This window comes from Thalassophryne amazonica, chromosome 17 (assembly GCF_902500255.1).
Source record: "Thalassophryne amazonica chromosome 17, fThaAma1.1, whole genome shotgun sequence".
Taxonomy (NCBI): domain Eukaryota; kingdom Metazoa; phylum Chordata; class Actinopteri; order Batrachoidiformes; family Batrachoididae; genus Thalassophryne; species Thalassophryne amazonica.
The window spans coordinates 7813223-7825903 of NC_047119.1; the positions used below are offsets into that span (position 1 = coordinate 7813223).

Genomic DNA, 12681 nt, shown 5'->3' on the forward strand with positions numbered 1-12681 from the left:
ACCTGTGCACACAGCGACAGCAGTCTTACACCTGTGTGGACAATGTGGATGAGACAATCAGGATTTATTATTTTTTCTTTGTCTGTGAGGATGTCAATGGAATTTGAGAGACAGTTGTCCTGGGTGTCCTATTGGCTCAATAATGTTTTTTTTTTTCAATCTAAACTTTAAATATTATTTTTTTAATCAACCAACCCTTCAAACTATGTTTTTTTTCTGACAGACCCTGGCCCTCAAGTGACAGAAAAATCTTAAAACCAAAAAATAAAATAACTATGGCCCAAATATTCTTGAATGTGAGATGTTCGACTGAATTAACTGCATAAACATTTGCTACGAATGTTTAATTACTTCATGCAAACATGCCTGACTGAACAGAAGTTTAAAAAAATGGTTAGCCAAAGGATAAAGGTAATTGGCAATGATGCTTCTTTGCAGGAGAATGAAGGCAAAAGTCTTCAGTGTCTGGAGAGATCTGGAGTCTAAAGAGTGGGGTAACAAAAATGTACCTTTTGCCCCTGGAGAATCACTGGGCAATGCTGGAATGGCTTTCTGTCAAATGAGCAGTTACTTAGGACACCCCAATAAGGAGTAATACTTTCATTGTAAAAGAACATCAGCTATGGGCCCATGGACATGATTCATAGGTTCCTCAATGTTGAAGACTCCAACAATGAAAAAGCTAAAGACTATGCCCACATATTATCTGACTGGAGCAGATTGATAACTACATTTGAGAAGACCCTGGGGCCTGCCTGAAACAGTAAACAACACTGATACAATTTTTTTGTGTTGATCTTTGCTTTTATTCAGAGATTAAAACAGATCTTGGCTTCAAATGTTGGTGACTGCAACTCTTAAACATCATAACTAGCTCAGATATTTAAAACAAGGCTATATTGTTCATCTTTTTCTTGGAAATACATCTAAAAATGGGGTTGACTTATATTCAGGGTAAAGACTTTTACAACTGAACTGACCCACCCCTCTACCTACGAGGGTAGATCGAAAAGTTCTCGGCCTCACCTAGAAGGCAGGGCAGCATCTCCAAATCTATGATGCAGTTGTAAACTATTATGCCTTGTATGGTTATGCACTAACATTCATGCGTCTGTTTTTATTTATTTTTAGGTGAGGCTCTTTGAAAGTCTTCAGATCTAGTGAAGATCCAAAAATGGACACAAAAGAAGCTCGTGTGGTGATTAAATATCTGCATAAAAAGGGCATGACACCTAAGGCAATCCATGATGACATGGATTGCCATTGACACTGAGTCAGATGATGACGTCAATAAGGCTGTAGAGTCCTACCTGAAGGACCAAAATGAGACCTTCTAACATGAAGGCATCAGAATGTTGGAGCACCGCTGGACAAAGTGCATTGAGGTGAAGGGGGACTATGTTGACAAATAACCAGGAACTAGGAGTATCCTGACAACCCTTCTTGGTGAGGCAGAGAACTTTTCGACCTACCCTCGTACCTTACAGTTCTGCATGAAACAGAGACTGCATGAAGCAACTCAAACTCAACTCAAGATGATAAATATTACAGTCATCAAACAACTCTCAAGCACCTAAGAAATACTGTCTGACAGAGTATTGTGTTAAAATTTTTAAGATGGCCTTTTTGGGTTTCCCATGTAATGGGGCTAACAGCTAATATTCAGAAAAGCTTTTGTGGTGCAAAAGCAGAAGTGTGTCTATGTAGTTGCAGAAAAGAAATGAAAGGTTGCTCAAAAAATGTAGTTATCATTAATACATAAAACCATTTTCTAAAAAAAAAAAAAAAACTGGTCTTCAGAAGGTCTTTATCTACACATATGTGTTGGGGGGGGGGGGGTGTTTTATAATCAGGGTTGTCCTATATTCTGAACAATACAGTAGTATTCAATATCACCATGCTTACCTGGACAAAGGGTGTTGCAGGTGCTCTTTTGTACAGACATGCCCTCACAGAATGTTCCCCCATTAAGAGGAGCTGGGTTTGTACAAGTGCGAGAACGTTTCTGCACACCACGACCACAACGCACATTACAGGGCGACCAGTCTGTCCACGATGACCACCCTCCATTCACTGCATGGACAAGGAAAAAGAGAAAAACATGAACAAATGCTACACATATAATCACTGCCCTATTTTTTTGTAGTTAACAAATTACATATTCTGCAAATCACAACATGTAGTTGTCAGCATTGGTTGGGACGTGCAATCAGCACTAACTATTAAAGCAAAAACAGAAGTTCCCAGTAAAGCCACTATCAACTGTCACTGCTTCCATCTAGTGTAACATGCCTGTGATGTGTTGCCTGAAAGAGCATTGATTGATTGACTAATCAGCTGGGTTACTGTGTGTTAAAGAAAGGAAGAACTACTGAGTATACCACTCCTCTACATCTGTCTGAGACTATTGGGAATAGTATACCTGCCACAGTCCTCATTAGAATTATGGTTTTGTGGTGATTGATAGGCCTCAACTACAGTGAGTCAGAAAGATTCAGATGAATCCCAACAGTAGATAAATGGGTTCTGAAAATGAACAGGATGAGAGGTCAGCGAAAGTGTGTGTAGTGTAATAGACGATGAATTTATTACGACATCATTTCACTTGTTCTTCTTTGTCTGAGCAGAACTCCCACAGGGCAAAATGGTGCCAGAGACAGTGTGTGTGTACTACAGCTGCCCTGTCCCACAAAAAGTATTTAATACCGGCGGGTACAAAACTAAAATTCCATCATTAATAATTAAGTTCTTGTAAATAATATGCCTGTGTCTCTGTGTTTTAACAAGATGGATCACTCACCCAGTACCTGCTCATTAGACTGTAGTTTTAAAAAAATGGCCACACGCTGCGGTTGAACAGGCCTTTTTATATTCATCACTTCAGGGAATTTGGCTGAGGTGCCAATTTGATATCCTACTTAGGTGGTGAAAACAAGGAAGCGCTCGTTTCTGTGTTCGGAAGCTCTGTTTTTGATATTTTCACTGAAAGAACAAACCTAAAAGAATTCCGTCTTCATGCTTTTTTGGCCATTTACAAATTGAACTGGGAATTTAGGACATATAACTCTGACAATTCTGTGTCACATCATCTGGATCGACCCATAAATATAAATTATGATGGGGCAGTCTTCAAAATTTCCAGTGACCCTATGGAAATCTGTCATTGTTTGAATAATCCTGCTAAAGAGTGACTGTGGGAGTAGAGAAAATACATATCATGATGGGTAACAGCTGAATGTGTACAGCAGATATTATTGGGCTAACAAGCAATTTATTTTGGGGACTTCCAGTGATGCTGAACATCTGACCATAATGTCATTTGGGTTCTTGGGGATGAGTTATGAAACATACATCCAGAGCTGAGAAACAATCAGGTGTGTCCAGCAGAAATGATCACATTTACCAGCAGTTTTTGGAGGAGCTTGGACTATGTAATATACACACAAAATTTGGTAACAGTCACACATTTACAGCAAAAATGATCACATTTAATTTCAATATATATGCCCCTTCTCCTGCCCTACCACTGCCAAATGCTTGAACACTGACACAAGAAACATCTACACTGACTTAATAAAATCTCTGAAACACATTCAATTGATTCTTTGAGTTGGATATACCAAATGAAATGCCTAAAAATTGAACAGTTAATTTTCATCTTAACTTTCAATGAAATAAATGAGCATTTGCTTAACAAATTACATTTCTTGAAATACGAGGTCTGTCCAAAAAGTATCAGACCTTTTTATTTTTTGCAAAAACCATATGGATTTGAATCACATGTGACTGCATCAGCCAGGCTTGAACCTTCGTGCGCATGTGTGAGTTTTTTCATGCCTGTCGGTTGCGTCATTCGCCTGCACGCCGCAGGTCTGTCTCAATGTGCCGAAGAAGTGCTGATGTCCACGTCTTCCGCAATTCCTGTGCTAGTCAGACGACATACCGGATCAAGACAGCGTCCAGTTTAGAAATGAACGACACATTCCACTGTTACAGGAGTTTTTGTCATGGAAAGAGGAGCGGAGGAACTCCGCGCGTCGCGGCGGAGCCGCATGGCACAAAGCAACGCCGTGATGAAGCCTCACAGGACATGTTGGGGCATGTCCAGCTCATGCACAATTTCTCGGATAGTCACACGACTGAAAAGCAACCGGAAGCCGTCTGAGCCATCTGAAAGCCGTCCTGTGAGACCAACACGGAGGTGGTTTTGTCCGGCGCCATGAGCGGCACGGTGGCGCAATCCTCCGCTTCTCTTTCCATGAAAAAAACTCCTGTAACAGGAGAATGTGCCGAAAAAGTGCTGATGCTGATGACGTCCCGGATCAACAACGCCTTCACGTTGGAAATGATCTGGTTGTTTGAGTGGGGTTTGAGCCTGTCGATCGGTGCTCGGAGCGCGCCGCGCTCTCAGACGCTGTGGGCAGTCTTTAAACCAGCTGGAGCACTCCTTAATCTGTGTAATCCCCATAAAATCGTCGCTGAAAGCCATCTAAATTTTCCGAATGGTGTCCACCTGGAGGTCTCTCACAGTTTCTGGAAAAATTTGATGCAGCAAAGCTCCAAATCGTTCAGACATTTATTCGCAATAAAAACGACGAGATGGGTGGACCACTGCTCACTCAAAGCCTGCTCACAGGCGAATGATGCAACCGACAAGCGTGAAAAAACTCACGCATGCTCACAAAGGTTTAAGCTTGGCTGATGCAATCATACGTGATTCAAATCCATATGGTTTTTGCAAAAAATAAAAAGGTACGATATTTTTTGGACAGACCTCGTAAATTTCATTCAGAATATTTCCAAATGACGAATATACCTAATAGTTTTACTCAGATTTACCAAGATCATTAAGTATTCAAGTATATTTAAATGATTTCACAGCTTTATAATTTAGTCAATATGTGTAAACATTTTCACCAAAAAATTGAGTAGAACGTAACGGTTTTTAGAGTGTAAGACCCAAAGCTGTGGTGCTAACAGTTTTCCAGCTAATGTATGGAATGTAAAAGAGCTACACGTGACACACGCCCCCTTTAGGCATGGAAGTGTGCAATCGAATAAAGCCTACACACAGGCCTGGATTAACAGTCCCCAAAAATGGGAGACTGGCTTGTCTTTACATTTATTTTCTGCCGCTCTCCTGTTTATGTGCCTTACACGGAAATAACAATTTGGATATTTTGAATGTGTATGTGGAGTCTGTGTTAGGAGATGGTGAATCGCTGTATTGTGTCTGACCGAAACTGGGGTTGCTCCTCACAAATTTCCAATGGAGAAGAAACAACGAGACGCATGACACAATTTGTAATGGGATGGTTCCACAAAAACTCTATCTTATGTAGTTGCCATTTTACTGACGACAGCTACGTAAAAAACAAAACAAAACAAAAAACAGTACAATATGGGGTTAGCCAAGATCCTGAGGCTGAGGACTGATACCAACCCCAACACTTACCCCGAAGATACAGGACACATTCTGATCACGTGTAATCAATGCAGATATTTATGTCATGTAAATCCAGCAGACTTTTTTTATTAACCCCTTAACGCCTGAATTTATATAGCTGTATATAAAAAAAAAATGTTTTGTGTGTGTTTTTGCCTTTAAGTAGATGGTAAATAATGTTGAGATTATTAATTTCACTTTTGCACAAAAACTAAATAGTAATTTTGGTATTTTGGTAATGACTTTATCTTATAATGTTATAATAATAATAATGGTATGCAAGGGCGCAGGTTTGGTCTCAGCTTTGGTAGGGACAATACCACCACCACCCCCTAACCCACTCATACCATTAGACGCACAAGTACAGCATATTACATAACATATGACGACATAATGCTGAATAATTTAACACTTTATTTACATTATTAAGTGTGTAGGCAAACAAACAGCTTAAATAACAAAATTGCACCCAAAATCACGAATCTATTCTATAGGCCTACACCTGAGAGAACAAGACAACAAAAAATACTTGTGGAGCTAACAAAAAAAAAAACGTTTTTGCAACCAAGATGTATAATCTATTCTCTTCATCAATAATGCAGTTGTAGGTATCCGGCAACCTAATTTGCCAAAAAAAAAGGGCTTTCCAATGATATATGGTGTATTACGTAAGCGTAAGCCTGTGATGTCATAACGCAGAGGAAAAACACGGAAGTTTCACACTAGTGCGCCGCTGATTCTCATTACCGTAAGTTCTCATGTAAGCCCTCACTCTGAAAAATTTCAACACTGACAGCAAGCCAGGAACCCGTGCTTTCCAACAGTATGCTATATGTTGCATATATTACGGTAAAGTGCGTTCAGTGACTTTTGAAACAAGGGAAAAGTATGAAAAACAGCGCAAAAGTGACAGAAAAGTACAGAGACAGCAAACATAAATGTAGTAATTTTTGAGGAAAAGGCAGGGTGTTAGTGTCATTTGTGAAGGTGTGTTTGTGTGGGCGCACAGCATTGTTCGCAAGCCCCCCCACCCTTCTTGTTTTTCTGCACCGGAGCCACCCATCCTCTGCGCTCCAGGACCTCCCACTTTACAAATTAAGCACTGCCTGCCACGAGATGCGCTTTGTTTACGTCCATGTGAGAAGAACGTGAGCCAATGAAATTGCAACATGGGTAACCCTGTCACTCTGGCACGTCGAAAACACAAAACGTGACGACTAAAATTATAGTATCGAGTTCGCAAAAAAATAGTGAATGATTTTGTTATATAAAAAATGCTAAATATTGGTAGGGACTATTTTGCCATCCCAAAATATTGGTTGTGACTTGTCCCTATGGTCCATATGCAAACCTACGCCCCTGATGGTATGCTGCAAATTTGCGACAACAGGCATACTGGTCAATTTGGTATGTTGCATATTTGAGTCAAATATTGTAGCATATATGCGGCGATAGGCGTTAAGGGGTTAAGTGTACATGCCACTCTATACACTCTATACACTAAACTCTCTTAGAGTACATATTGTAGATGCAGTCTGTCAGAGGCTTCATCTGATCACACAGCTCTTTGATCATAAAACTTCAAAGGCCTGTGTTACCCGTTTAAATTGTGGTTAAGAAAATAACATTAACGATTACACAACCAAACGACTGACCAACACCGATCTTCCAAGCGCTTCGCTTCCCTGCCACATTTGTTGTCATCTTTGTTTGTAGTTTTGGTCTGATTCCTCGTTTGAATCTTCTCCTTCAATTTATTTTCATTTATTAAGCACCAAATCACAACAGGGTTGCCTCAAGGCGCTTACTAACTTACAGACCGTGGCACGCTCTGTTTACTAATAAAATAAATTAAAAGTAAAAAGCGTAGAACTATACTATACCAGTATGCTAGCCATAAGAAAGGGAAAATAAGTGCGTCTTAAGTCTGGACTTGAAATTCTCCACAGAATCTGACTGTTTTACTGATGCAGGGAGATCATTCCACAGAACAGGGGCACGATAAGAGAAAGTTCTGTGACCCGCAGACTTCTTATTCACCCTAGGGACACAAAGTAGTCCTGCACCCTGAGAATGCAAAGCCCGGGCCGGTACGTAAGGTTTAATTAGGTCAGCTAGGTAGGGAGGTGCCAGTCCTTGAACAATTTTATAGACTAGTAACAGAATCTTAAAATCTGATCTCACTGGGACAGGAAGCCAGTGAAGAGATGCCAAAACGGGTGTAATGTGGTCTAACTTTCTGCTTCGTGTCAAAAGTCTGGCTGCAGCATTTTGAACCAACTGGAGACCCCTAATTCTGGACTGTGGTAAACCAGAAAATAGAACATTGCAGTAGTCCAATCCAACCAGGGTCCTTCTGACCATTCTGGCTTGAACCTATAAGGCTGTACACCAACTGCGTCTCTAATGTCAAAATCTCCTCACTTTGGTCCATTTCATTGTTATCATTCAGAGAAAGATTGGACAAAAGTTTTCCAAATTGCTGTTTGTTGCAAACAAAAGCAATCAATAAAGGGCCAGCCCTGCTTTGATGTCACGCAGCAGTGTGCATTCTCACCAGCACAAGATATTTGAGGAGCAATGTGTGACCAAATAAGGAACAAAGTAAATGGACAAAGACCAATAGGGGAAAAAATACATGGATGATTCTGGATTTATATAGAACAGCCTTCAAGTAAAATTCCCGGACCTTTGCATGTGGCCCTTAAAGAATAGCTTCTGAATTGAAAGTCTTACCGTAGACTACAACAGCAGCTGTGGTGCTTCGTCTCTTGGCAACAATGTTGCTGGCAACACAAGTAAAGTTTCCTGAATCTGACAGACGTGCCTCTGGGATGATGAGATTATGGTCGGCTCTTCGCTCATTGACACCATCGGAGTTAAGACGCTCTTCATTTTTCAGCCATTCCACCTGAAAACAGTATGTTTATTCATACAACACCTTTTACTAACATGACATACAGTGCTTTAATATTAAAAAAAACATTTCAGATGAAAAATGTATGAAAACCCAAATAAGAAAAGCACAATATAGAGTCTGAAATAAAAGGGTGTGGGATCCAAAAAAGGCCATCCAAAATGTAAAATTGCATCAAAATATGTAGCAACCCTTTAAGAAAGAAAGGAAGAAGAAGAAGAAGTAAACCTAAACAAATGAGCTGCTTGAACAAAAGGCTTCCACAGTGTTCATGGATCAGTAATCACAACCACCCGGGGAGCGGAAAATCTGACCCTGATCAAAACACCTCAAAGACCTGCTACTGAAGGAAATCTGTAGCAGCCCATTAGGAATTGTCGCGTGTGGGTTTGGAATTTTCCTGTACCAAGATGAAGATCAATGACTTAGTGGACTTAATCATCATAAGTGTATCTGTATACGAAATGAGAAGACTGAGACTGAGGTGTTTGGCAACGCTGAAATCTTTGCCGGAGGATGAAGGTCCAAGTCTTTCGTGTCTTGATGGTACCTGTCTTACTCTATGGTTGTAAGACTTGGACAGTAACCGGTGACCTAAGGTGAGGATGTCCTTGGTACCAGGCCTCTTCGGAGGAACCTTGGCTACAACTGGAATGACTTTGTGTCAAATGTGCAGTTACGCAGGTAAAGTAAGATGAGGAGTATCACTTGCATTGTAAGGGAGCCATCAGTTATAACATTTTGGACATGTGGCATGTTTGTCTGTCCATGATCCAGCACATATGTGTGCTAAGGACTTCAGTAACTGGAGGCCGCCAAGGGGATGCCCATGGCTCACCTGGCTGCAGCAGATGGATGCTTACTTGTGAGAGGTGGAGATGGACAGGGTGTCTACCTGTGTGGTTGCCATCCATCACCCTAAGGCAGATCTGTGGTAAGTGGGAAGTGACACCAACACATCCTCCCAGAGTTGACTCAACTTGGCGCATTGACTGCATGGTGAATTCACTGATTCACCCAATAAACAGCATTGCCTGTGAAACTGCTACTCCAGTGTACCTACGACCATAAATAGGTTTTGTTGTAATCTTAAACCAGTCTAGCAAGAAATGCATAAAATGATTACACAATGCAGATATCTGACACATTTGCAGTTATTTCTTTTACATCAACATTAAATGTAATGTATCTTCTGATTCACATTTATTTATTTTTATTATCATCAGTGTTACCACAGTTACTTTGAAAAGTTACTTTATTATTAAAGTTACTTTTAACAGCTACTTTTTACAGCTACATTTTACAGCTGTAGACAACTTGTGTAACTGTAACAACTGTAGACCAGCTGCTAAATGAAACTAATAAAGTAACTAGTAATCTAACTTTGTTACTCTTAAGATTGAGTACTCAGCAAAGTAACTTTTCTGAGTATTCAATCTTAAGAGTAACCAAGTTAGATTACTAGTTACATTATTAGTTACATTATTTATTAGTTACAACTTGTCATCAGCTGCTGAATGAAACTAAGTTAAACTATGATTAAGTCATCAGCAAAGTAACTTTTCTGAGTACTCAATAGTAACCGAGTTTTACTTACAAGTTGTCGACAGCTACTAATAAAGTAACTTCATACAGCTGCTAATGAAGAAACTGTATAAAGTAACTAATAAAGTAACATTTCAAAGTAACCATGGCAATACCGATTATCATTCATCAAATCAAATAATGTGAGATGAATTGGAAATAAAAGATTAAATTCGGCAAAACTGAATTTTTCCACTGCTCCCCTCTTTTGTGTCTGTAACTTACTGCCGGACCGCCACCAGATGGCGTGTGCACTATGTTCATGTTCTCAGTTTTTGCACCTGGTGGGAGTTTTTTCCACTTAAACAGGAGGCAGCAAATGATTTCATAATGAAATTTTGGCAGAGATCTTTATATTTCCAGGAGAAAGCTGTATTTCAAGTACACATAGAAATGAAATAGACACCTTTAGTTAACTGGTATATTTACAAGTTTTTAATGCTTATTCATCAGCACTGCCCTGTAACAAAAATATAGGTAAAAAAATAAGAGGCAAAGACTGATTATTTCCATTACAGGACATTATTTGTTGTGTAATTTTTTGAAAAGGTCTGACAGCCTTGCAACCCCCCTCCTTCCCCCCCAAAACAGTTGATTTTATGACATTATGAGGCTTAAATGAGGTGTACAACTGAGTATGAGCTGGTAAACATAAGGGAAAAACTTTCATGTCAGCATGAATAAAGTTGGGCAATTCATTAAATGCAAATAAAAAATGTAACCTGGAACTGGCTGGGCTTTTCGCAGTGAAATTGCTGCATTCACTGAAAGAGAGGGAACAAAGGGAGGACAACTTAGATTTGTGAAAAATGTATAAGATGAGTGACATGGGCTTGTATGGGTGCAGTAGGCAGGTCATGTCTTTACCAATTCACGGGTCGTGTACTGTGTGAAAGTAATAAGGAATTACAAACTAAAGGACGCTCTGCCGATGCTCGTCTGCGCGCATGACTGGCTCTATAAATTGCTATTAATGTGCCAGTGGCTTGAGCTTTTCAATGAGAGAGATGAGCTGCGACGTGAGGGAGTGGAGTTTGATTTATGGCAGTGTATTTGGGGATTAAAAAGCTCTGCCCCACTGGGAGCACCATTTTTTTTTTTTTTTTTTTTTTTTTTTGCAAGAGGTTGCACTTGCGTGCGTGTGCGTGTGCGTGTGTGTTTGTGAAGAATGGCTATTTTCCATGAGAATATAACACCGGCTCACAAACTCAAAGATTGCTTTGCTCTTTCAAAGCATCCTGGATGAAAAAAACACTGAGCAGAGAAATCAATAACTCAGGAGTCATGTTGTCAAAAGCATTTTTCTTTTGACAGGCCAAGAAATCTTTCATCATCGGCCTTTAATTTAACTGTTTTCAACATGTGGTTCCACAGCTTACCAGACAAGTCACACAGGTAAGGTGATGTCTGGACTCAGTGCATTTTTTTTTATTGTTGCCTTGAACTATTTTACACCCTGAATTTTTAAATCGACCTCTGTGTTGTCGTCCATAGTCATCACATACAGGAGCCGCCTGTTTGTATAGGAGACAAATGTTCAACAAATATTCAGCGTAACGTATTTATTTAAAATATAAAAACTCACCTTTGTGGGATTTTACATTGTGGTGTTTTGATTATGTCAACGCAAAATCACAAATTTCAGGTTTCTTTACATAATAATTTTAATGTAACATAATGATCACTTTTACAGCCAGTTTGTTTTCGACATGTCAAAGTCAATGACTGTTTCCAAGTTCAGGTAAATCTGTCACTATGAAATGGTAAGAGTACTACGCAGTATGATACATCTGTCTCAAGCAGGTCATCCTCAAAAACTGAGCCAATGTGTGTAACGCAGGGCATATTTGGTAAAGCTGATACCTTTTGCTAGAGAACAAAGGTCCAGGTCTTACTGCAGGTTTGTGAAACTTGCTAACCAGTGGACTTTGATGTGAGGTTGGTTCAGAGGATCCTTGGATACTTTTGGAATGAACTACCTTTTAGTGCAGTCTCCCACTGCATATTTGTTTTGACCAACTGTCTATGTTTTTTTTCTGAAAATAAATAAATAAATAAATAAAAATTTTAAATAAATAGGGAAATGAATAAAAAATTGTCTATCCGATCATGGCCCAACATCAGGTGTAAGTGTTGGTAAAAGTAGTGTTGCAGAACATTGTGAATGACTAAACAAATAATTTGTGATGTTGGGATACGTGAACATTCAGTAAGGTATATGTTATAACTCTACTAGTGTTTACTAAGGTACACCTAAATATCTTACAAAAAGTAGAGCCACTTCGGTGCCTGGTAGGTCAAAAAGCTTTTTTATCCCATGGGATCTCTCCCTACCCACCTAAGCGGCTCAAGAATATGGACAGCATGTATATAAGTGACATTTACATGAACATGGCAGCAAACAACATATACAAGAAATATAGTTACTACATAATATTATAGAAGCTGGCTGCTGAATCCTAAGTGTTCATACAGTAGAAGACTGCAGTGTACATACACCTAGTCTGTAGACTTGTTGTAAAACTAAATTATAGCTAGTAGGCTAAGATATAAATCTGGTTATGTTATTATAGAAACAGAAGCTATGATATAATATGTTTCAGGTTTCTATCTAAAGTTCACCCTGCTAGCTAGGTTATAGATTGCTACTATAGGAAGACAAATTCCATACTCTACATACTTTCTAATGGAAACTCCAAACTTAGATATTATCTATGTGTGAAGCACAAATTTT

The 12681-nt window shown here is 39.4% G+C and overlaps 1 protein-coding gene across 1 annotated transcript in view; it reads right to left on the reverse strand.

Annotated features, from left to right (window-relative positions):
* LOC117529349 (netrin receptor UNC5D-like) overlaps window positions 1-12681 on the reverse strand; it is a 582155-nt gene that overhangs the window by 148860 nt on the left and 420614 nt on the right. The window contains exons 5-6 of the mRNA XM_034192105.1: window positions 8183-8357; window positions 1906-2073 (exon numbers count right to left, since the gene is read on the reverse strand). Of these exons, the coding sequence (XP_034047996.1) occupies window positions 1906-2073; window positions 8183-8357 (343 nt within the window). The remainder of the gene's footprint in view (window positions 1-1905; window positions 2074-8182; window positions 8358-12681) is intronic.